At 38.8% G+C, this 25988-nt stretch overlaps 1 protein-coding gene across 1 annotated transcript in view; it reads left to right on the forward strand.

Annotated features, from left to right (window-relative positions):
- The first annotated feature begins 24596 nt into the window (after positions 1–24596).
- The window catches only part of LOC127420047 (tetraspanin-2-like), a 45987-nt gene continuing 44595 nt past the window's right edge, over positions 24597–25988 (forward strand). The window contains exon 1 of the mRNA XM_051661992.1: positions 24597–24776. Within this exon, the coding sequence (XP_051517952.1) occupies positions 24708–24776 (69 nt within the window). The 5' untranslated portion in view covers positions 24597–24707. The remainder of the gene's footprint in view (positions 24777–25988) is intronic.

Genomic DNA, 25988 nt, shown 5'->3' on the forward strand with positions numbered 1-25988 from the left:
TCTAGATCAGGAGAGCAGAAAGACTTGATAGAATGTATATTCCTCTGATCACACCAGGATTTGTTGATCATAAAACATACACCACCACCTCTGCTTTTACCTGAGAGGTCTTTCGCTCTGTCCGCTCGGTGCATGGATAACCCCGCGGGTTTGATGGCTGAGTCTGGAATCTCTGCAGACATCCAAGTTTCTGTAAGGCAGATAATGCAGCAGTCCCTCATCTCTCGTTGGAAAGAGATCTGCGCTTTCAGATCGCAAAGCTTGTTGTCCAGAGACTGAAAATTTGCCAGTAGAATACTGGGTAGCAGGGGTCGATTTGCGCGACGTCTTACTCTGATGAGAATGCCGGCTCTGTTTCCCCTTTTCCTTCTGCATTTTCATGGCCGGGCAGCCCAGACAAAAGGCTCCGCTGGTGTGTTTGAAAACAGCGGGTCGGCATTGAGGAATTTGAAGTCCGGTTTACGGTGTGTAATTGCAGAACCAAGGTCCAAAAGTGTTTGTCTGTTGTAGACAATAAGGCAGACAACATCCAAGACAAAAAACATAAGAATTGTAAACAAAACAAACAAAAAACGACAATGTTGTTTCGGAGCTCGCAACGCAGCAGCCATACTTGGCGTCATCTTGAGTCCAACGATTGCAACTGTATAATGGAAAGCACCGCGCTACCCCTCCCCTCTCTCTCGCACACACATGCACACACTACCTTGTTACTCCAATGCCGAAAAGCAGCGCATCCTCCGTTGCTATTTTAATGTGATGTTTTCGAACTAGCAAGGAAGGCTTGAGCTGTATAAAAGCTAGATACACTTGATAAGTACAACAGTTTCTATATTATCTGAAATATCTGTGGGAAACACCCTCGTGCTCCCCCTCCCCCTCTCTTAGGGGCCATTTACACGACAATGTTTTCAACTAAAAACAGAAAACTTTTTATGCGTTTATGCTGTTCGTTTACACGACAAAGCCGTTTTGGGGCCTGAAAACGCAAACTTTTGAAAACGGGTTTCAAAGTGCAAGTTTTTGAAAACGATGCCGTTATCGTCTCTGTGTAAACATAAAAAAATGTGAATATGTGAAAATGATGACGTCATGCGCACACGTATTATGTGTTCAGTCTATAGGCATGCGCGCGAGTACTTCAAAACAATGCACGAGACATTCAAAACTACAATGGTGGACTACAGGACTGTGTTTCTGCTGCTCAAGATTTTGAGTTTATTGATGCTTCTCCAGCAAAGTAATTGTAGTAATAAAGCAACCTCATCGTCCGTCCAGACAAAATTGCTCGATGCTTTCGCCATCTTCATTGTTGGTATTCACCGCTCTGTGGAAGAATGCTTATGTGTGCAGGTGCGTAGTGTTTCTTTACAAAGTGACATCGCCAACTACTGGCCAGAATACAGCATTTTTAGTCGCTTTCGCGGATCCGTGTGAATGCGGATCGTTTTGACAACGTTGTCGTCTGTATGCGAAATTTTCCAAAATGCTAAGGAAAAACTTTTCCATTTTTAGTACATCATTTTCGTGTAAACGTTTCCTTAAGCTCTCACATACGTGGACACACATACATATGCGCATTACGCACACACTTAATTGAGAGCGAGAAGTAGAGCTGTCATGTCAGTCACCGGCATCTCAGTAGTTGTAAAAACAGTTGTTAAGGTTTACATATGGAAATATGAAATATGGCAACACTCACTGCTGCTGAGAAGTGCTTAAACATACATCTTGGTGATTTTGAAGCGATGTTACTTCTGACAAGAGCTGCAACAAATAAAGGTAATCCCACACCCGATCTCTCTCAGTTTCTGAGCTTCCCTCTTTCGATCCCTCAAAAACAAACTCACACACAAACTCTCATGTGCAAATGCATTAAATTGTTACTCCGGTAAGTGCTCCAGTAAAGCACCGCAAGCTTCGCTATCCTCCGTTGCTAGTTCTAAAGTGACGTTTTCGAACTAGCAACAAAGGCTTGAGCTGTATCAGAGCAAGACGCTGAATCTGTGGCAAAAGAAATTAGTTCCACTCACAAGAGCGTTTTAGGGATGAAAACCAGAAAATGTTTTGAGATAAAACCCTGAACAGTGTATTAAGGTGTGGTAACCGTGGTATAAGCAGAATAATTTACTCTGGCCTGTTGAATTTAGAAAAAATAATGCATAACCCAGGTGCAATGGTCACTTCACGTCGTGACCGAATTACCACCTCTAATGTGCATTATTTTTCAATAATTCAATGGTCCATCATCAATTATTCCATACATATATATATATATATATATATATATATATATATATATATATATATATATATATATATATATATATATATACATACATACATACATACATACACACATACATATCATGGGGGCCATACAGAAAATAGTTATATCAATTCTGAATATATAAATATAAATCAGAATATATACTTATAAATCTGAATATATACTTGTAAATCCTGAATAAATAGTTTTAAATCTGAATATATAAATATTCAACTGAATATAGTTATAAATCCTGAATATATAAATATAAATCTTAATATATACTTGTAAATCCTGAATATATAGATGTAAGTCTGAATATATAACTATGAATCTGAATATATAGTTATAAATCCTGAATATATAAATATAAATCCGAATATATATTTGTAAATCCTGAATATATAAATATACAACTGAATACAGTTATAAATCCTGAATATATACTTGTAAATCCTGAATATATAAATATAAACTTGAATATATAGTTATAAATCCTGAATATATAGTTATAAACCCTGAATATTTACTTGTAAATCCTGAATATATAAATATACAACTGAATATAGTTATAAATCCTGAATATATAGTTATAAATCCTGAATATATACTTGTAAATCCTGAATATATATAAATATAAATTTGAATCTATACTTGTAAATACTGAATATATAGTTGTAAGTCTGAATATATACTTGTAAATCCTGAATATGATAAATATAAATCTGAATATATACTTGTAAATACTGAATATATAGTTGTAAGTCTGAATATATAACTATAAATCTGAATATATAGTTATAAATCCTGAATATATAAATATAAATCTGAATATATATTGTAAATCCTGAATTTATAAATATAAATCTGAATATATAGTTATAAATCCTGAATATATAGTTTTAAATCCTGAATATATACTTGTAAATCCTGAATATATAAATATACAACTGAATATAGTTATAAATCCTGAATATATAGTTATAAATCCTGAATATATACTTGTAAATCCTGAATATATAAATATAAATTTGAATCTATACTTGTAAATCCTGAATTGATAAATATAAATCCTGAATATATACTTGTAAATCCTGAATATATAAAATATAAATTTGAATCTATACTTGTAAATCCTGAATATATAAATATAAATTTGAATCTATACTTGTAAATCCTGAATATATACTTGTAAATACTGAATATATAGTTGTAAGTCTGAATATATAACTATAAATCTGAATATATAGTTATAAATCCTGAATATATAAATATAAATCTGAATATATATTGTAAATCCTGAATATATAAATATAAATCCTGAATATATAGTTATAAATCCTGAACATATAAATATACAACTGAATATAGTTATAAATCCTGAATATATACTTGTAAATCCTGAATATATAAATATAAATTTGAATCTATACTTGTAAATCCTGAATATATACTTGTAAATCCTGAATATATAAATATAAATTTGAATCTATACTTGTAAATCCTGAATTGATAAATATAAATCTGAATATATACTTGTAAATACTGAATATATAGTTGTAAGTCTGAATATATAACTATAAATCTGAATATATAGTTATAAATCCTGAATATATAAATATAAATCTGAATATATACTTGTAATCCTGAATATATAAATATAAATCTGAATATACAGTTATAAATCCTGAATATATACTTGTAAATCCTGAATATATAAATAAACAACTGAATATAGTTATAAATCCTGAATATATAGATATAAATCCTGAATATATACTTGTAAATCCTGAATATATATAAATATAAATTTGAATCTATACTTGTAAATACTGAATATATAGTTGTAAGTCTGAATATATACTTGTAAATCCTGAATATATAAATATAAATCTGAATATATACTTGTAAATACTGAATATATAGTTGTAAGTCTGAATATATAACTATAAATCTGAATATATAGTTATAAATCCTGAATATATAAATATAAATCTGAATATATATAGTTATAAATCCTGAATATATAAATATTAATCTGAATATATACTTGTAAATCTCAAATATATAGTTGTAAGTCTGAATATACAGTATAAATATAAAACTGAATATATAGTTGTAAATCTGAATAGAGAGAGAGAGAGAGAGAGAGAGAGAGAGAGAGAGAGAGAGAGAGAGAGAGAGAGAGAGAGCAAGAAAAGAAAAGAAAAGAAAAGAAATGTTGTTTACAAGGCTTTCAAGCTCACCCTGGCTATGAGAGAATAGATATCATGCCTGATCATAAAGTTATAACTTTATATTCAGATTTATATTTATATATTCAGATTTACAACTATATATTTGGACTTAGAATTATACAGTCAGACATACAACTATATATTCTGATTTATATATTCAGAATTACAAGTATACTGTACATTCAGGACTGACAACTATATATTCAGATTTTATATAATTATTTCATGTTTGGCCCAACCCATAATATGTATATACAGTATATACAGTATATACATACATATACAGTACTGTGCAAAAGTTTTAGGCACTTGTGAAAAATGTTGCATAGTGAGGATGTCTTATATAGTAGAAATAATGCCATAAATAGTTTTCATTTATCAATTAACATCATATAAAGTCCAGTAAACATAAAAAAAGCTAAATCAATATTTGGTGCGGCCACCTTTGCCTTTGAAACAGAACCAATTCTCCTAGGTACACCTGGACACAGTGTTTCTTGGTAGTTGGCAGATAGGATGTTCCAAGCTTCTTGAAGAATTCACCACAGCTCTTCTAACTATTTCGCTGTCTCAATTGCTTCTGTCTCTTTATGTAATACCAGACTGACACAATGTTCAGTGGGGGGGCTTTGTGGGGCAATGCCGTCTCTTGCAGAGCATCCTGTTCTTCTATTCTAATCTTTTCTATTTGCAAAAGTAATGTTTGGGTGCTAAAACTAAAGCTGAAGATATAATTAACCATCTTAAGACATAAGGTAATGTTTTTGTGAAACATCTTAAATGCCTAAAACTTTTGCACAGTACTGTATATATATATATATATATGTGTGTGTGTGTGTATGTGTGTGTGTGTGTGTGTGTACTGAATATGAAATATGTAAATATATTAGCATATATTCTATATATATATAAAAAGAAGACTATTTCATTTTCTCTTTCTGACATTATGCGTAAATGCATAAAGAATAGCATGAAATATGACCCAGATATGTTCTTGATTTTTTTATCAGTAATCAGTATACTATTTTTTTTCTCTGTTTCAACTGTCAGGTATTGTTATTATTGATCCAACCAGTCTGTAAATTGTCACTTGTGAACATGGTAAAACACTATAACATAAATGTAATATGTTTCCTGGCGTTTATTTATTTTTTTTTTTTTTTTTGACGTGATATAAAAAAATCTCACTTTCTCATTACAAAAACTTTGTGCTGTATAGTTCAGTTCCATACTGAACTTACAGAATGTGCTATTGCTAAGTTTAGTCTGATCTCAGGTCTTTGCAGATCTAAGTCTATGTCGATTCAGTCTACTCAGAGCAAGCACCCTTGAAACCAGAGCCCTCTGGTGTACAGTATTTGGTGTAGCACTAAAGATACTGAGGAAGATGCCACAGATGAGACAAGGTGTTCCTTTGGTACTGAAAAGGTTTCTGGATTTTTTTGGATGAGCATGGTGAGAGGTGTATGAGTGTTTAGAAAGTGTTCTTCCTATAACAGAGTAAAATGTATATTGGGATTTTGTGTCAAATTTTTATTTGTGTTTGTATGAGTTTAGGTCTCCATCAGATTGGATTATTCAGTGTAGATGAATCAGAAACACACTGCCAAATTTTGAGGGAAAGTCTGGACCATGGCGAGGTTCAGGATTTTGACAGCGAGTTTGTGCATAACCCCCTTCATTAATCAAAACAAGCAAGGACACTTGCATTTGCATTTCTCTTAGATTAGGACTTCCAGTCTGCAGTCCAGCAGTTAAGGTAGTGTGGGCAGAACCAAAGGGCCAGATTCATCATCAGTCAGGTCTGGACTTAGGCAGCCGAGGTGTCCAGTTTCCAAATTTGAATTTTATCACCAGATTTCATTAAGTTTGATTTCAGCACACACGATGATTAGCCTTTACTCATTTCACAGTGAGCCACAGAACAGGAAGTGGTACAGGAACATCAGCCATTACGGAAATGCAATGACAAGATGTTTTCGCAGGAAGATAATGCTCTTTCTTGCTCTCTGTAAAGGCACTAATCTGCAAGTTTTTGCTCTTGAACCTCACATTAATATTTCTGCTTTCAGGAGGGCCTCTTGTCTAGTCCAGTTCAGTGGCATACCACAAATAAGAAGAGCACAAAAAACAGACCTCCTGTACATTGAACTAAAAGGAGGAGCATTACGATTCCAAAGAGTTTCCAATTAAATGAGCATAAAAAAGAGACCCAGCACTTTGTACAATGAGAAATAAATATTGTCATTACGATTCGTTCATACCACAAGTGCAGTGTCGCATACAATAGTTCTAAGCATGCATGTCTGTAAAAAGATATCTGAACTTTCTCATCACCAGAGGCTGAAGACATCTCACAGGACTGAACTGAGATGATTTCAGTTCTCTCACAAACTCTAAGTACCTTTAGTGTAAATGAGCACAAATTTGAGCTTCTTAGGAGATTAAGCGTGACACCTTTTAAATTTACTTAGGTGGTGTAAATGACGGTGGCCTAATAGTGCACAAGCACAACAAAAAGGTATTGGATGGAATTGTTCCTTCTCAAGAATAATGTGGAGAAATCCTCAGAATCGTGTAACGTATTAGTGTACTCTACTACCAACCAAAACTCAAGAGTTTACACATATAACTCATACTGTATTTTATGACTTTGCTTTAAGTTTCATTTTTAAACCGAAAGAACGGAATGGCCCCAAAAATGAAAACATAACCACTTTCTCCATAACAATACACATAATGAGTGCTATAACTGTTTTTAATGATGTACAACCTGTACATATCATGACCCTTTGATAAAAAGCTCTGTCCTATCTGTGTGTCTGTGACATTAGACCACTCTCTCCTTAAACAACATCATAGTCTTGGATCAAGCATGCCAGGCAGACTTACAACTATGGCTAACCTTTCTCAGACACTGGACCAGCCTTTAGTTTTTCTATGACGATTTAATCTCCTCCCCCGAAGACATCCAATTGTACAGCGATGCAGCCCCATCCATCGGTTTTTGAGGTTACTACCAGGGCCGATGGTTTGCATCCTCATGGCCCCCCAACATAATCAAACCTTCTTCCCACTCGGAGTCTTCCACCCTTTTCAAACTGTATCCCATCATGGTAGCAGCCTCCCTCTGGAGGTTGGAATGGACATCTAAAAGCATCTTAGTTCACTGCGACATCCAAGCCACCGTCCAGTGCATTAACAAAGGCAGATCTCATTCACCAGAACTGTCGCTATTTCTTAGGCATCTGATTTGGATTTCCATCCGTAATCAATTCATAATCAAAGCAGAACACATTCCAGGCTCAAAAAACCAGATCGCTGACTCTCTTTCTCATTTGTTCTTTCAGAGATTCAGAGCCTTGGCCCCAGAAGCAAACCTGACATCAGCCCCAGTTCCTCCCTGTTCAGAACTGAAATTCCTATAAATCACCCTCTCAAACTCCTTCACCACGCTTCCCTGGACTCCATCCTTCAAGCCGTTTCACCCCGAACTCTCCAAGCATACTGGACAGCGTAGAAATGCTTAAAAAATTTCCACCTAATTTACAATCTGCCATTTCCTGATTTTTCTCTCCATATCCTCCTTCACTTCACACTTCAACCAAACCAAAAACCTCTATCCTCTCTTTCCTAGTGTTTATCCTGTGATATCACAGGGTCCGCTGTTCTAATATATATTCTCCATTTGGCCCGATCCTTTGTATCTTCTGGGGCGTGGGTCAAACCGAGTGTCCACCGGAGCTTCTTCATCTCCATGGCGTGGAGGACTTGCTCGTGCTTCATTGTCTTGGGCCAGCACTCTGCTCCATAGAGGGCTACTGGATCCACTACGGTCTTATACATTTTCGCCTTGAGGTATTTGGGCATCTTCTTATCACAGAAGACCCATCTTTTTCTTCTCCCAGTGCTTCTCCATCAGCATCCGGGTGGCATGGATGGCATTCGTGGTGCCGCATCCTTTGACGAAACTGCACTGGTTAGGCGTGATGGCGACGATGTTTGGGAGGTGTTGGTCCAGCACTCGCTCAAATATCTTCATCGCATGGCATAACAGCCGAACTGGGTGGTAGTTGGTGCACTCGCTGACATCCCCCTTTCCTTTCCAAATCAGCACAGTCGTGCTGGTCGTCCAGGCACAGTGAGGCTTATTCTCAGTTGTGACTCAGCTGTGGTTGAAGAGTGCAGCAAGAAATGCTGCTCCATGCTCTCCAAACATCTTCCAGATCTTGGCCGGTATATCATCAGGGCCAGTCGCCTTCCTTTCCCAAAAATCTCTATCCAGAAACCATTAAAGGGTACCTAAGCGGCATCCATTTCTTTTATAAATACATTTTTGGCAAAAACTCCTCTACAATAAGCCACCCCCAAATCTCACTTCTCATCAAGGGTATCCATAAATCCCATCCCACCAGAACTGATACTAGGCTACCCTTTACCATTGATCTGCTAACCCGATGCCTAAATACTCTCCGCCAGGGTAACATTTCTCCAAACACCTCAAAAACACTAGACGCCATGTTCATCCTCGCCTTCTTCGGCTTCCTTTGCTGTTCAGAACTGACTACTACGGCATATCATAGACAACGATATAATCAGATACTTCATCAAACAGAGCAAAACAGACCACACCAAAAGAGGGCATTCAATTTCATTTTCAGTCTGTCAACTCCCATCCAGCCCTTCCGATCGCTAGCACACTATCTCCATTACAGAGGGTCCCAAACCAAAACCCCTCTCGATCCACTCTTCGTCGACGACAAAAATCAAGCAGTTTCCTGATTCTGGTTCCAAAAACATCTCAAATCCATAATGCTTAATTCCGGCATCTCAAAAAAACTATACTCAAGTCATTCCTTCCATATCGGCGCCGCTACTACAGCAGCCCAAAAAGGCCTGCCTGAGCACCAAATATGCTTAGTAGGCCGTTGGTCATCTGGTACTTATCACAGCTATATCCGTATTAAACCGTCCCCACATCAGAGAGACACAACAAGCTTCTCATCAGCTAATCACAAGACATTCATAATTAGGGTCAGGGGGACGCTTGCTTCATTCCCGTCAGTCCACTAGGCCGGCCCCACCATTTGGATGCTGAGGGGGCCCCTCCGGCCAGCCCGGAAGCCCCCCTGATTCAAATTCCTGGACAGGCCCACCTCAAGAACTCTAGGGCTCTCCCATTCGAATCACAGCAGGGGGTTCTCCCGTTCTAATGTGTGCAAGCTAACTAAGGTTTATTTGTATCGTAGGCTCCCCTTTCGAATGCAGTGAGGGACCCCTATTGCGTCTGGAGGGGGATGCAACCGCTCGCTGCACGGGCCCATCCATCGAACCGTCTGTGTCTGGAGGGAGAAATTTATGCGGCCGTATCCACCACTGTCCCTTCATTTCTTCAGCCTACATTCACTCTCCAATCTCTACCTATTCTGCACCTCCCAGTTTCCTATCCCCCGAGCAGACCCAAGCATGAGGCTGCCTCCGCTAGGGGCTCTGTTCATTCTATCATCTTTGGCACATCTGCCCATCTCACACAGGGACAAGCAAGTGACCCCCCCCACCCCACCCCCTTATTTTGTCGTTTCTGTTTCATCTCTTTTGGGGGGAAATAAGAGGCTAAATTCTATCTCTACCTCTGAACTAGAGTCTCACTGTCCTGTTTCCTGGCATCTTTTTGGAGTATTCGAGCTCGGGTCAAGTCTCGAGCCTCGAGCCCTTCGCCCTGGACAGCAAGCCACACACGTTTACACTATCCTCAATGCAGGATTACGTTAACTTGCGAACTACTGAAATGGAGTTTCATTAATAAGGTTCGGGAGGAGGAAGTTAATTTAATCCGACCAATCACACTGCCAGAGTAAGCGTATATAAACAGCTGCTTACCTCTACGTGGCATCGAGACTTCCGGCATCCCTCCACTCCCCATCTCCTCCTATATATATTCCATCAATACTAATCCAAGTCAAGTCTCGAGCCTCGAGCCCTTCGCCCCGGACAGCGAGCCACACACGTTTACACTATCTCAGTGCAGGATTACATAAATTTGTGAACTACTGAAATATTATTCATGTAGAATACATTTAAAACATAAATTTACCTGTCTGTTAACATTTCTATTACAGCTGAAGAGTCACTAACAAGTCATTGTCAGTGCAACACTGAACAAAGGATTATACGCATTATTTTGAATTTGTTGAGCGACAACAATGACTTTTCTGTAAACAATGTTTTAGAAAGTAACTTAAAAGTAATTAATGGTGGGATTACCTTTTTCCATAAAATAATGAGTTGTGTAATCTGATTGAATTTACGAGAAGTAATTTGTACACTGGTCTTTATGTGAAATCAGTGCCTTTTTTCATTTCAGAAAGGTGACATTTAAAGTAAGTTTCTGTAAGATTTTAAACATTGTCTCAGACAAAGAATGTCTTTGTGTTAATTAATTGCACTGTGCCATCCTAAGCTAAATGTAAAATGTTTAATATATGTTGGGATACAGCTAGCTTTTCAAAAAAGTTAAATCAGTGTTGACAGTTCAATAAGCCATTACAATTTATGCTCAAGGTCATGACACTACAAGGTGTTTATTAGGAAAAGATTTTAATGGTGATATTTTTACAAATATCCACACTCTACAAATTCATGGTAACAGGGATGACAATTTAAGATCGTCCCTTACTGAAGAAATCTATAAAAAAATCAATCAGAAAAAGTGATAATGAAAAAAGGATACACTTGTACTTGTAGAGTTCACATCTTAAAAGGATAATGATAATTCATTATGACAGGTGTTTTTTCTTTATTTATTTATTTTTATGGAATTGTACATTATTTTAATAAGGGGGTGTTATGATGGTATCAGAGCAGGGTTCACACAAAACTTTAAGGCTCTGTCCACATTAATCTGGATCCATTTGAAAGTGGCGTCTTCGTTTTCGAAACACTCTCCGTCCACACTGCCATTTTCAAATGTTTTCCAAAAGCTGCTCATCCATGCTAAAACACTTAAATCCCCTTACTGAGCATGCGGAAAATATGCATTCCATGTACGGTCTGAAAAGCAATTGTCCTCGTCTTCTGTCACCGGACAGCAATTCCGAGTAAACTTCCCATTGCTTTTGAATGAATACAATTTGAAGGTTTTACAAAGTAACATTTATCTTTAACAGCGCTATCAAAGTGAATAGAAGGATATTTTTTTATTTCCATGTTATTGTTTTTCATTCAAAATGTGCACATTCCCTCTGGGAGGAGGATTTATAGTCAATAAGCAGAGGTGGGTACAGTAGCCAAAAACTTTACTCAAGTAAATGTACAATTACTTTAAAAAAAATAATTACTCAAGTAGAAGTAATAATGTTAAAAAATTACTCAAGTAAGAGTAAGAAAGTATCCAATAAAAATAATACTCAAGTAGTGAGTAACTAGTTACTTTCACATATAACGTAATGGATGTTTGCTCTTCTATATTCCAGTACATGATACACATTTAACATGCATTACTGAATTGATTATTATTAATAATAATGAAACTATTATTAATATTATTGTTAATAATGGAAATTGTCATCATTCACCACCATGTTGTTCCAAACCCATGACTTCTTTCTTCCATGCATCAAATTAAAGTTCACCAAAAATGTAAAATGCTCTTATTTTCTCACCCTCATACCATCCCAGATGTGTATGACTTTCTTTCTTCTGCAGAACACAAATGAAGATTTTAAGAAGAATATCTCAGCCCTGTTGGTCCATACAATGCAAGTGAATGGTGGTTCAAAAAGCTCTTAGAGGCAGCATAAAAGTAATTCATACGACTCCAGTGATTTTCAGAAGCAATATTATAGGTGTGGGTGAGAAACAGATAAATATCTATAACTTTATAATATATAAGGTCCTTTTTTACTATTAATTCTCCTCCCTGCCCAGTAGGTGGTGATATGCACAAAGAACTGAATCACCAAAAACACAAGAAGAAGAATGTGAAAGTGGAGATTTATTAGTAAAAAAAGATTTAAATATTGATCAGTTTCTCACCCACACTTATCAGATCCCTTCTGAAGACATAGACTGAACCAGTGTCATTTTAATTCCTTTAATGCTGCCTTTATGATATAAAAATGTAAACTTAGAAACTGAGGTCATAAGAGCCCATAGTTACAGATCCATGCTGAAAATGAATGAGCATCACCATGACACAGACAAGCCCACATTATCACAATCTCTAAAACTTACCTCACCGTGTTTTCTCAAGTTGGAGTTAAGTTTTTGTTTTGCGTGCTTGCTGCTGTATTAATGAACATGACATGAGTGACAGTGTGCAGCTGTTAAGTTCCGTTGTCCCATTCAAAATCTCAATACATTTTGCTTTTATTAAAACACACTAAATTAAAACCAGTAATGTAATGACAGGAACGCTATCCATTGTAACAAAGTAAAAGTAAATTGTTTTCATCAGAAATTTACTTGAGATTGAAATGTACCTAAAATAAAACATACTCATAAAAGCAATTTTTTTCAAAAAGTTACTCAAGTAAATGTAACGGAGTAAATGTAGTGCGTTACTACCCACCTCTGTCAATAAGGAGTTAAATTGTGGTATTTTTCTCACCCAAAATCTATTAAAATATCTTTATTCATGTTCCACAGAAGAAAGTCATATGAGTTTGAGACGGCATGAGGTAAATTATGAGAATTTTCATTTTCAGTGAACTATTACTTTGTGGTGAACTAGCCCCGACCTCCCCTTTAGGTCTGCTTGTTTCAATATGCAAAACATACCTAATTAAAATTTCCAGTCATTAAGGTAGGCTTTTTAATGATCCTGTGAAATCTGAAACATGACCTGAAATTGTAAGAATGACATAGCAAGGAATCCTTATTTATCATCGAAAAGAGAGCTTTGTCCCAAATGATGCATTATACACTACACACCACCACATACACTATGTATTCGGCCACTGAGTGTATACATTTTCTAAGTACATGTTTTACATCATGCTAAATGGAACAGTCACATTTTGTTTTTACCAAAAAATAAATAAATAATCATTGGCTGAGTTTCAGCTGTCGAAAGTGACATTTCAAATGCACATGATGAATTGCCATTATCTTTAATGTTAGCCAAACTCTGTTCAACACTTATATCTCAAATAATGTACATATTCACATAGTGTGGGGGCATCGTAAAGCATTCAAATTTGTGTGGTGCTGTCTTCACAAAAGTTTTGCTAGATGCCACATTCACCATAATTTTATGTCAGGCCAGCATCACGGCCAGTAACCCTGCCCCTGCCACTACGCAGGACAAGCCATGACCATTGAGTGCATTAGCTGGGTCCTCAAATATTCTTGTTGTTGTTGCATTTTCAGTACGAACACACTACTTACATCCTGTCTATACCGGGCCGCATCAGCTTGAGGCTGTCTACACTGGACGTATCAAAACGAGCATTCTAAACTGTTCATTTGTTCTGTTGGCTGGAGTAGCACCACCGTGTGCAGTGCAAATTGGCCGTTTACTGTTGGCTTGGCGCGACTCGACTTACGCATCCAGTGTAGACAGCATCATTGATTATAATGGGAGTGATTTGCTTTTGTTGCATCACTCCGCTCGCATCTGGTGTAGGCAGGGTGTAACATTACAAAATAGTCCAGAAGTATGTTATTTGGGACGCACCTAATACCCTGTACACCAGACACGAGCAAAATGTGACAAAAGCAAATCGCTTGTTGGCGCAACAATGTGCGATGGACGCATACATAGACAGCATCAATGATTATAATGGGAGTGATTTGCTTTTGTCACATTTTGCTTGCGTCTGGTGTACAGGGTATTAGGTGCATCCCAAATAACATACTTCTGGACTATTTTGTAGTGTTACACCCTGCCTACACCAGATGCAAGCGGAGTGACACAACAAAAGCAAATCGCTCCCGTTATAATCATTGATGCTGTCTATGTATGCGTCCATCGCACCTTGTTGCGCCGACAGTAAACAGATGCCCCGTTCTATTTTGTGCTGCACGCGCTGATGCTACTCCTGCCAACAAGACAAATAAATGGTTTGGAATGATCGCTTGGACACGTCTGTTAAGGGCCCCGTGCCGAAGGTCCATTGAACAGATGAGAATTGCCCTGTGAAAACAGTAGAAAAAGAAGAGACAGGAGAATCGCGTAAAGTCATAATTATGAGTGGGAAACTCTAACTTTCTGAGTTGAGGGCATGTCGATTTAAGAAAAATGACGGAAGAAAATTGTTATTGGTATTAATTCAGTTTTACTTGACGATTTTGATGTGCATTTTAGTTTGTACGCATTTTTGTACTGTTAATGAAGAATGACGATAACATTTGCCAGGAAATAACACTCATTTAGCTGGTTAATGCAGAGATAAGCATTTGCAACAAACTATTTCCCATCATTATTTGTGGCCACACAAGAATGATAAAATAGACAGATAAAGAATTAATGATGCATTCCATTCAACTCGGAAAATCTTTTGGATTTTCCAACTTCCTACTAGGAAAAGTGCAATGGAACGCCACTTGAAGTCGTAATTCCAACTTGGAAGCTCATGTGGAAATTTTCAACTCCGATTTCGCTGAGATGCAGGTGCATGACGTCACACAAACATGTCGGCACCCAGGAAGATATACAAAGTAAGTGATAAACATTCACTTTTATTAAGTAATATTGATAAATGAGTTCAAGTTTCCACATTACATGATATTAAAGCTTGTTTGACAAAAGCCTGCAGAAACAGGTGTATAAAACTTTATAATCTCTTTTGATAATTGTACAACTGTAGCACAAATGCTAGCGCTGCAGCCTTGTTTAACAGTTGGGTTGCTAGGAGATGTCAAGGTGGTTACTCTTGCGGTGGCCAGATTACAGCTAGACTGGCCACGTGAACAAGAGAAACCCAAATGATCGAAACTAGAAGACAGATTTCTGTCAGGTGGCCAGGTGAAGGGAACACAAAATCAGTCCCTTCTTTGAAGACCTCCATGATGAGTTGACTCGTTCATGGGCGAAACTTTATACTTCCCGTATCTTTGTGCCTTCGACGTCGACATATTCGACTATCGTGGGTGCTAAGGCACGGGGGTATACGATGATGCCACAGGTAGAAGAGACGCTCATGGGTCATCACTCGCCTGGTTCGACATCATCATTAAAAAGACCAACTCTCCCCACAAAGTCGTGTAGAACCATTTCAACGCTTGTGGGGAAAGCTTATCAAGCACCATGGCGGTGTTACAGGCATAACAGGCTGATCTGTTAAAGGACCTGAGTGCGGCTAGTACAATCGACGAGGAAGCATTCTCAGAGCTTCATCGAGCCACAGATTTATCTGTGGCTAAACCTCACGGGCATCAAGGATAAGGACAGAGTATTCCTACTTGATGCCCCGGTCTCACCTTCCGGCCTGTTTGGCGATTCGGTGAATACAGTCGTCACCAGGTTTCGGGAGGTGAAAAAACACGAGGAAGCCTTTGTGCAATTCCTTCCTCGCCGCACTCAGGGGGAGGGGCTGCCGGCCACCCAGCCTCACCCCGGTCCTTCTAGAAGGGAGGCTCAAAAACAAAGTGTGGCGAGTCGCGCTCCCCCTCGTAAAGATTGGGGACTGGCTCGTCGCCCTCAGCAGCCTCCAAAGCAAGACCTCAGGACCGTTATTTCCAAAAAGAAATGCTGACGGTCTTGCGCCCAGCCTTGTGGGTGTAGCCCCCCTCGGGACGGGGCGCGCAAAACATCTACCCGCTCCTTCCTGACACCCCCACGAAACCTCTCCATCCCCACCGCCTTTGGTGTTTCGGGGGGCAGCGGTTTCCAGCTAAATGTTGGGTGTTCCGATGCTTCCTGTTGTCGCCCAGGATACGGAACATCCAACATCCCCTCAATGGGAAGTATCAAAATTGGTACCCATTTCAGAGAACCTGGCAGCGTGGAAGCTACTGCCGGGTATTTCTATGTGGGTCCTAAAGACAGTTGAAAAGGGCTACAGAATTAAATTCGTTCGCCGTCCTCCGCATTTCAACGGCGTGGTCCCCCTAACATGAAACCAGAACATACACATTTACTGTCACAAGAGCTGCAGTCTCTTCTGGTCAAAGGGGCCATAGAACATGTTCTCCTTCCAGAGAGAGAGTCAGGTTACTACAGCAGATACTTCCTGGTTCCCAAGAAGGATCGGGGATTGCGTCCGATTTTAGATCTTCGAGGCTTGAACCGCTCAGTCAGGGCACTCAAGTTCAAGATGCTAACTGTCAAGACGATCATGTCACAAATTCAACATCATGATTGGTTAGTCACGATCGATCTCATGGACGCATACTTTCATATAGAAATACTGCCACAACACAGGAAGTTCCTGAGGTTTGCTTTCGGGGGGCGAAGCTTACCAATATTGGGTTCTTCCATTCAGCCTAGCCTTATCACCTCACACATACACAAAGTGCATGGATGCAGCACTGGCTCCATTGCGACTCCAGGACATCCGCATTTTGAATTATGTAGACGACTGGCTGATATTAGCACAATCGCAACAACTGGCATTACAGCACAGAAATGTCATCTTAGCTCATCTAGTTTCTCTGGGGTTTAGACTCAATGACAAGAAAAGCGTTCTTTCTCCTGCCTAGAGAACGACATATTTAGGGATCATACGGAATTCGATCTTGATGCGGGCACAGCTGTCTCCTGCTCGAATCGAGACCATTCAGAATACCCTGAGCAAAGTCAGGCTAGGCCAAGATCGTACTGTTCTTCAGTATCAACGAATGTTAGGTCTCATGGCATCTGTGTCCTCTGTGATCCCTATGGGCCTTTTGCATATGTTTCAGTTGTGGCTCAAAGCCAGGGGATTTCATCCAAGTGCCAATCCCCGAAGGCAGAAGTTACGCGCCGCGGGCTATGTACCCTCTCTATGTGGCTCAGACCCTGGTTCCTCGCCTTGGGTCCCAATCTAGGTGCGTCTTGCCGTCGCAGATTGCTAACGACAGACGCCTCCCTGTTGGGCTGGGGAGCGGTCTTAAGTGGTCGTCCAGCTCAAGGGGAATGGGAGGGTCATCAGCTCAATTGGCATATCAACTGTCTCGAGTTGATGGCTGTATTTCTGGCCCTGAAGTACTTCCTCCAGCATCTGAGAGGCTGCCATGTCCTGGTGCAGGTGGACAACTCAGCGGCAGTCTCTTACATAAATCACTATGGAGGTCTACGGTCGCGCCAGCTAAACAGACTAGCGCGGCAGATTTTTCTTTTGGCCCAGGGCAAGCTCCTGTCACTCAAAGCAGTATATATCCCTGGATGCCTGAATGTGGGAGCGGATTTACTGTCCAGACAGACAATACCGACAGGAGAATGGAAACTCCATTCTGAGGTAGTGAAACAAATCTGGTTAAGATTTTACGAAACAGAGGTGGACCTCTTCGCCTCCCAAAAGACAGCGCAATGTCCCCTCTACTTCTCTCTGGGTCACCCAGCCCCCCTGGGTCTGGACGCAATGGCACATACATGGCCCAAAATGCGCCTGTATGCGTTTCCTCCAGTTTCTCTGCTCCCGGGAGTTCTAGCCAGAGTTTGTCAACAAGGATCTTGCCTCTTACTGATAATGCCACGTTGGCCGAACAGAGTATGGTTCTCGGAGATATTATCTCTCCTCGACGGCTCGCCTTGGGCGATACCGGAGAGGAGGGACCTTCTGTCTCAAGTGCAGGGGACAATATTTCTTCCCCGGCCCGAGCTGTGGAACTTTTATGTTTGGCCACTGAAGGGTACAAACTGAGGGACACTGGGTTTTCACCTGAAGTTATTGAGACCATTCTGAGTGCTAGGGCTCCTTCCACTAGAAAAAGTTATGCCAATAAATGGGGTGTCTTTGAAAGGTGGTGCACTGCACATAATGCAGATCCAGTTAACTGTCAGATTGCTTCAGTTCTGGACTTCCTGCAGGAGAAATTATCAGTAGGCACATGCCCCACCACTCTCAGGGTTTATGTGGCCGCTCTGTCGGCTTGCCATGCCTTGATTGACGGGGTGCCACTGGGGAAACATCCTTTGCTTCATTCGTGGGGCCATGCAACTGAGGCCTTCCATTAGAACCAGGATCCCTTCATGGGACTTAGCTATAGACCTTGAGGGTCTGGTTGAGACCCCCTTTGAACCTCTAGAGTCAGTGTCTGACAAGCTCTTGACTCTAAAGATGGTTTTTCTTATGGCTATCACTTCTTTAAAAAGAATTGGGGATTTGCAGGCTCTGTCTGTCTTGCCATCTTGCTTAGACTTTGCCCCAGGAATGGCGAAAGCGATATTGCATCCTCATCCTGATTACCTGCCTAATGTTCCTTTCTCGACCATACATCCGGTCACTCTTGAGGCCTTCTGTCCTCTGCCGTTCACAACGCCGGATCAGGAGAAACTTTACAGACTGTGTCCAGTCCGTGCTCTTCAGGCCTACGTCTACCGTACTAGCCGATGGCGTAAGTCAGGGCAACTATTCATTTGTCATGGGGGCCGTAACAGGGGGGAGGCCGCCACAAAACAGACAATGTCACATTGGGTGAGGGATGCTATTGCCCTTGCCTATGAGGTGCATGGTCAAGCTTCGCCAGTAGGCATCACGGCTCATTCTACCAGGGGGGTCGCTTCTTCTAAAGCTTTGGCGGGGGGTGCCCCTCTGCAGCATGTTTGTAATGCGGCAGGCTGGTCTTCTCTGCACACATTCATAAGATTTTTTTAGTTTGGATGTTCACGCCACTCCGGGCTCTCACGTCCTTGAGTCAACATCACAAGCTCATGTCTGAGACCTTTCGCGTTCTTGTGAGCACACACTACACAACTGTAAGGGGTCCAGACACCCACAGTGCGGTGGCGTGGGTATTCTCGTTCCCATAAGCGCTGAATCAAGCACAGCATTAAGTGTAGCTTTTGACAGGGAACATCTCGGGTTACTTGACTGTAACCCTTGTTCCCTGAAAAAGCGGAACGAGATGCTGAGCTTCATTGCCGCACTGAGGATGTCCCAGGACTGCTCTTCAGACAAATATACCTGATGATGCACCTGTGGCACATCTATTTATAGCCCCTGGTACTGGCGCATTCAGATGATGTAACCAACAGAGGCTATAAAGTTCCTAGTCAATTTCATTGATGTGTTGCACACATATTCACAGCTGGTCACTCCTAAAGACGTTCCCATAAGCGCTGAATCAAGCGCAGCATCTTGTTCTGCTTTTTCAGGGAACAAGGGTTACAGTCAAGTAACCCGAGACGTTTTGTTTCCTTAAACGTCATCTTCTGAATATTGGGCAATGGAATGCATTTATTGTCGGAGATCGGAGATATTAAGTAGGAATATCCCACATCCAACTTGAATGGAACGCAGCATAATTACACACCTAATACAGCGTTGCTTTTCATTTTGTTGCATTAGTGCTAAAAAAGCTTACTGCCTTCGCTAGTATGTGAAAAGAGAGAAAGAAATAGGAAATTGCAAAACGGGCCAGTTCGTTCCGACTAAAATCACTTGAACACACATAGTATTTAAGATTTCAGACATCGTAACTACAGACTTCCCAGGAGGACCTGAACGTACCAAAAGTTTCCAGATTGTCTCTCTCTATCTCCCGAATGACTAGCCTACTTATGACAATTTCCAAACTAGTTTTACCAGGGAATTGCACAAAATTCCACTTTACTTTATATATGTCTATATGGAAATAACATTGCATCCTGAGATCGCTTGAAATATGTGTGCTTTTGGCATTCAATTCTAAATTGTGTGTAGCAAATTAAAACGTCATCACTTTCAAGCATGTACGGTTCAAAAAGACAGTCGAATGCAGATTTCTTACACAAATTCAAGACAAATACTAGCATTTAGTCTGTGTAAAATTAGCTGTAGATTATATTTCCTTGAAGAATGCAGGAAAGAAAATGTTTTGTTAGTTGAGTTTTATCCAGTTTAGAATCTTCCATTAAAAATAACTTTACAGTAGAAATTACATTTACTTCAGGGGCAGGGAACAAAATGTTCTGCTGTGATAAATTTAGTTTCAAAGTAATATTGAAAGGAGCACAAGTAGACAGTTACTGGGCCCATGAGAGTGACCTGTGAGAGATTTCCACCCCAAAAAACTGGTACAACACACACACACCAAATCATTGTGTGACTATCTTATTTCAAGTAAGTCTCTAAGGATTAACAGCACATCTGCTCAGATACTTCTGTTGTTCCAGAATGGTTAAGTGCCTACTTATAGAAACATATGCAAACTGCATGCTTTCATAAGCCACACTGAAAATAAAAACCGTTGTTTTTAAAAATAAAATAAAATACATATTTCACGACTGAAATAGCCCACAGTAGGAAACAATATACAGAGCAGGATACACTGAGATTTACATTGGCATTTGTCATTCAGTTGGTATTTAGACTTCAAATCCACTTCAATCCAAATTTCCTGAAAAGTATGTCATTTGTCAATGATATCCCATTGACTTCCTATTCATCCAATTATCCCAAAAAGATGGTCCTTTTCCTCTTTAGCCCGGAGAACACGACGGCTGTGTTTTTAAAAAAAAACATTTTTTTAAATGTGCACTCTTCAGACCAAAAAAACACAGTTCCACTGTTCTGCTTTCCATCTAAGATGAGACTGAGCCCAGAGAAGTTGGCAGTGATTCTGAACAGTGTTGATGTAGGGCTTCTGCTTTGCATAGTAAAGTCTGAACTTGCATCTGTGGATGCAGCGGCGAGTGGTGTTGACTAACAAAGGTTTACTAAAGTAATCCCAAGTCCATGTTTATGATATCCATTACAGATGAATGATGTTTTTTAAGATAGTGACATCTGAGGGATCAGAGATCACGCACATTCAGAAGTGGTTTTAGTCTTGCCCCTTATGCTCCGAGATTTGACCAGATTCAATGAATCTTTTAACTATATTGTGAGGGATCAGAGATCACGCACATTCAGAAGTGGTTTTAGTCTTGCCCCTTATGCGCCGAGATTTGACCAGATTCATTGAATCTTTTAACTATATTGTGCACTGTAGAGGGTGAAATGCCCAAAATCCTTCCAATTTGCCTTAGGGTAACATTGTTCTCAAAGTGCTGGATTATTTGCTGAAGCATCTGTTGCAAATTGTCAAGTCTTGAACGATCCTTACTCTTGAAGGACTAGGCTGTTTTCGGAGGCTCATTATACAGTATACAGTACTATGACACAATTGCCTCACCTGTTTAACATCTCCTGTTTCACATCGCCTTGTTATTTCAACTCGTCAAATTGCTATTAGTCTTAAATTGCCCGTCTCAACTTTTCTGGAGCGTGTTGCAATCATCTGATTTGAAATGACTGTACATTTTTAAAAAAACAATGAAATTCACAAGGTAAAACATCATATTATGTATAGTTGTAGTGCTTTCAATATAGCAAAGGGTGAATATAATTACAAATCACTCCTTTTTGTTTTTATTAGGATTTTTCATACTGTCCCAACTTTTTTGGAATTGGGGTTGTACACTGGAAATAAAGGCAGAGCTCTTTAATTGTCTTTTATTTCATGAATCTCAAAGGACGGAGCTGAACTGTTGCCCTCTGCCTCTCACTGAGGTTGCCAGGTTATGGCTTCTCCGTTGCCAGGATACGGCCCAATCATACTCTGGGATGAGAGCTCTCAGAGGAAGAGCTGAAGAGTTAATGCAAGTAGACTTCAGTGGGACTTACGGACCAACTACAAGAAAGATTCCAAGAAAGACAACAAGTGTCACTGTGGTGGTTTAACTGAGGAGGGTTCACCACCCCACCACAATTGGTCAATATAGTCGATATTTAGAAGACTACTCATGTGCCTAAAATGTACTGAATGTTTGCGTACTTTATGTCTGTAATAAGATGGTTGGATGAGGATTTTAAAAGTGGCCTGTATTACACACCGGTCTATAAACGCAATGCTCCAAAACTGACTGTGTAAAACACCCTACCTTGGCATTTTTAATAAGAACATCATCCATAAATTTGTTAAGATAATTTACTGTAATATAAAAGCAGTGTTGGTCATATAAAAGTCACTTAAAAATAGTAATCCACTACAAATTACTCATTATTTCTATAAAATTGTAATAAAATTACTTTATTAATTACTTCATTAAAAAAGTAATCACTTTAATAATTACTTTCTAAAACACTTTTTCGCTCAACAAATTCAAATTAATGTCTATATTCTTGTTCATTGTTACACACAAGTCATACACTCAGCACCTCACATTTCTCCTTCACAATGTCTCGTTATGGACCATAATTCATGTATTCTACATAATATATTCAAAATAACATAACCTTATAATGTATTTAAAATTAATTCAGTAACTGAAATCTACTTTTTTACTAAAAGTAATTATATTACAGTAACTAATTACTTTGTAATTAGATTACACCCAACAGTGTATAAAACTAATATATATATATATATATATATATATATATATATATATATATATATATATATATATATATATATTAGTCGAGATTTGCCATTCTGCAATAGTAAACAGAATGATTGACTGAGACAACTGTGCTTTTAAAGACAAATTACAGTAGCTCTTCTATTGGCTCTTTTTGTAATGAAATAAAATTAACCAAAACAATGTGCAGGCCTCTGGCTGCTTTGATTTAAAATAACATGTAGTACATGTGCCTTGGAGGGGTCACACACACACACACACACACACACACACACACACACACACACACACACACACACACACACACACTGTAATCTAATGACAGATATAATCAAATTACCTCTGAAGTCTCCATCATCAATCTGTAACTGGAGACGTTATACCAGAAAACATAATTTCCCTCACATTCTAGGCCAAAGAAGAAAAATACAGATGGCCTAACACAAAATGGCCACACACACACACAAAAAAAAAATCTCCCAGGGGAGCATGCCCCCAGACCCCCCTAGATATATGGTTTATTAGGCAGATTTCTGTGCGTACCCTCAGATTAAATCCTACAGGCGCCCCTGGTCACAGAAGTGGCTGTTTCAATATCACAGGGTGATGGACCTTCGGACTCCTGGGGCACCTGTGTTTCTACTGAAGCGGCACCCAAACTCAGTTTAACATTTTTAAAGAGCACCTATTATAGTTTTTCAAATATTACCTTTCATGTAGTGTGTTATATAGCTATTTGTGAATGTAAAAAAATCAGAGTGCACGTCAAATGGAGTTATTGATATCCAAAAGAAAGAACCGATTCTGAACACCTGAAATGAGTCGTTAGTAATTCCAGACTTACTTCCTGTACTAACCTACGTAATTTGGTAACAAAAATGACCTGCCCTCAAACACTACACTAATAGGTAGACCAATCACAACAGACTGGGACATCTGACCAATCAGAGCAGAGTAGGCTCTCTGAAAGGAGGAGTTTAGAATGAATCCTTTAGAATGGATCATTGAACAGTCGTTTTTGACACTGGGAAAAAAAGGTAATGCTGCAATTTAAATTATGTGCAAATTAAAGTGTTTTTTGACCTTGGATGCATGTAAATCTATTGTATGAGACCTTTAAAACAAAATTAGACATGTTTAAAAACCATAATAGTCTTACTTTTTATTATAATTTGTATTTCTTGTTTTAAGTTATTTAAAATGGACTTTTAGGTTAAATATAACTAAGGTCTGTAATGTCCTAATATTCCATTTGAGTGATACAGTCATTTATTTATGTACTTATTTATTTATTCTAAGATTAAATGTACTTTTTAATTTAATTTAATTATTTATTATATGTACAAATATTTACTACATGTTTTCGTTTATTGATTTTGTTATCTGTTTAATTTTAACATTGTTTAAAGAGGTAACTGCATGAAAACTGTTTGTTTATTTGCTTGTGCTCAATGGTTCTCCATCAAACAAAAAAAAGCCTTTAAAAGTTTTGCCTGCTTTGGCTGGGATGGAAGCCTCTGTTGCGCGGAAGGACCGTTGCCAATCATGAACCCCCCTTGAGTTTCCCCTGACACTTTATTCAGATGGGCGGGACAGAGAAGCTGTAGAATTCATCCGGTGCTTGTAGTAGTACAGATGTTGACAGAGCTCTTCTAGTGAAACACGGCATTTCTGCGATTCACACCACAACCTGGACTGTTTTTGAAAGATTCCCCCTTCGCATTTTACATTCATCATGGGGAAAATTGAAGGCGGAATGAAGTGCGTGAAATACCTCCTCTTCATATTCAACTTTATATTCTGGGTAAGGATTGAAGTAGTCTAATAATTTATTTATACAACATCATATGTGGTATTTTACTATATTGTGCAATCTGATATCATCTTATCTTAAATGCACAGCTAAAATAAATTCACGTGCACTTTGCAAGTGCCTAAAAAGCATACTTAATTTTAACAGCGCAGTTGTTTCTTTGTTAATCCACAATACGTCACTGTTACACTCGCGCATCATCAAGCTGAGCAAATCATATTTTCGTTATTCAATATAAATCGCGTTTACTCACTTTATGGTGGATTTGGAAAGACTCTGGGGGAGGATGAGAGTCACTGCTGCTCGTACGACTTAAATCAGATTTTCCACTGTGGAAATTCCGCCCCTTTTTCCTTCACATGGCGTGTGTTTGTTTGGAGAGGAGCAGCCGGACTCTGTCTGGTGCACTGGAGCTTATGGATATTTAATTACGCAGCGGGAACTACCGTTTAATGACGGACGGGCTTTCCCCAATAACACTCACTTTCCATTTCTTAGTTGCTGTTTTTCATTAAGCTGACGCTTTTATCCAAGCGGATTTAAAATAAACTTTCCCCCGAAGTGCCAAGTGCATGGATCAGCTCATTCTGGAGTTTTTGAACCAACAACCTTTAGGTTACCAGACTGGATCTTTAACCAGTGGGCTTTAGTACACTAGTTAATCTTTGCAGGGTTCACAAGGTCCTGAAAACCTTGAAATATCAGGGAATTTTAAAATTGTGATTTCCTGGCCTTGAAAGATCATGAAAATGAATAAATTCTTAAAAAGTCATGGAAAACTCTGTTGAATATAAATGAATAGATACAGTATGCATATGTTTTTATTATTATTATTATTATTATTATTATTATTATCTTAAACTCAGCTTTGAAATATTTCCTCAGCTAGATAATGATTTCCTAAAGCTCCACTAAATTACTATTTACTTCTTTAAAATTGTACTTGTATTACTTTACTGATTACTTCATCTAAAACATAATCACATTACTAATTACCTTTTAAGTTACTTTCTAAAACACTTTTCACATATTTTTTATTTATTTTTATTTTTACGCTCAAGAAATTGAAAATAATGTCTGCATTTCCTCCTCCTTCATTGTCGCACACCTTCAGCTGTCACAGAAACGCAAACAGACGTACATGTGAACATATGAATTCATATCTTAAGTGAATTTTAAATGATTAATATTATTTTAGAAATA

The sequence above is a fragment of the Myxocyprinus asiaticus genome, chromosome 29 (genome assembly GCF_019703515.2).
Source record: "Myxocyprinus asiaticus isolate MX2 ecotype Aquarium Trade chromosome 29, UBuf_Myxa_2, whole genome shotgun sequence".
Taxonomy (NCBI): Eukaryota; Metazoa; Chordata; class Actinopteri; order Cypriniformes; family Catostomidae; genus Myxocyprinus; species Myxocyprinus asiaticus.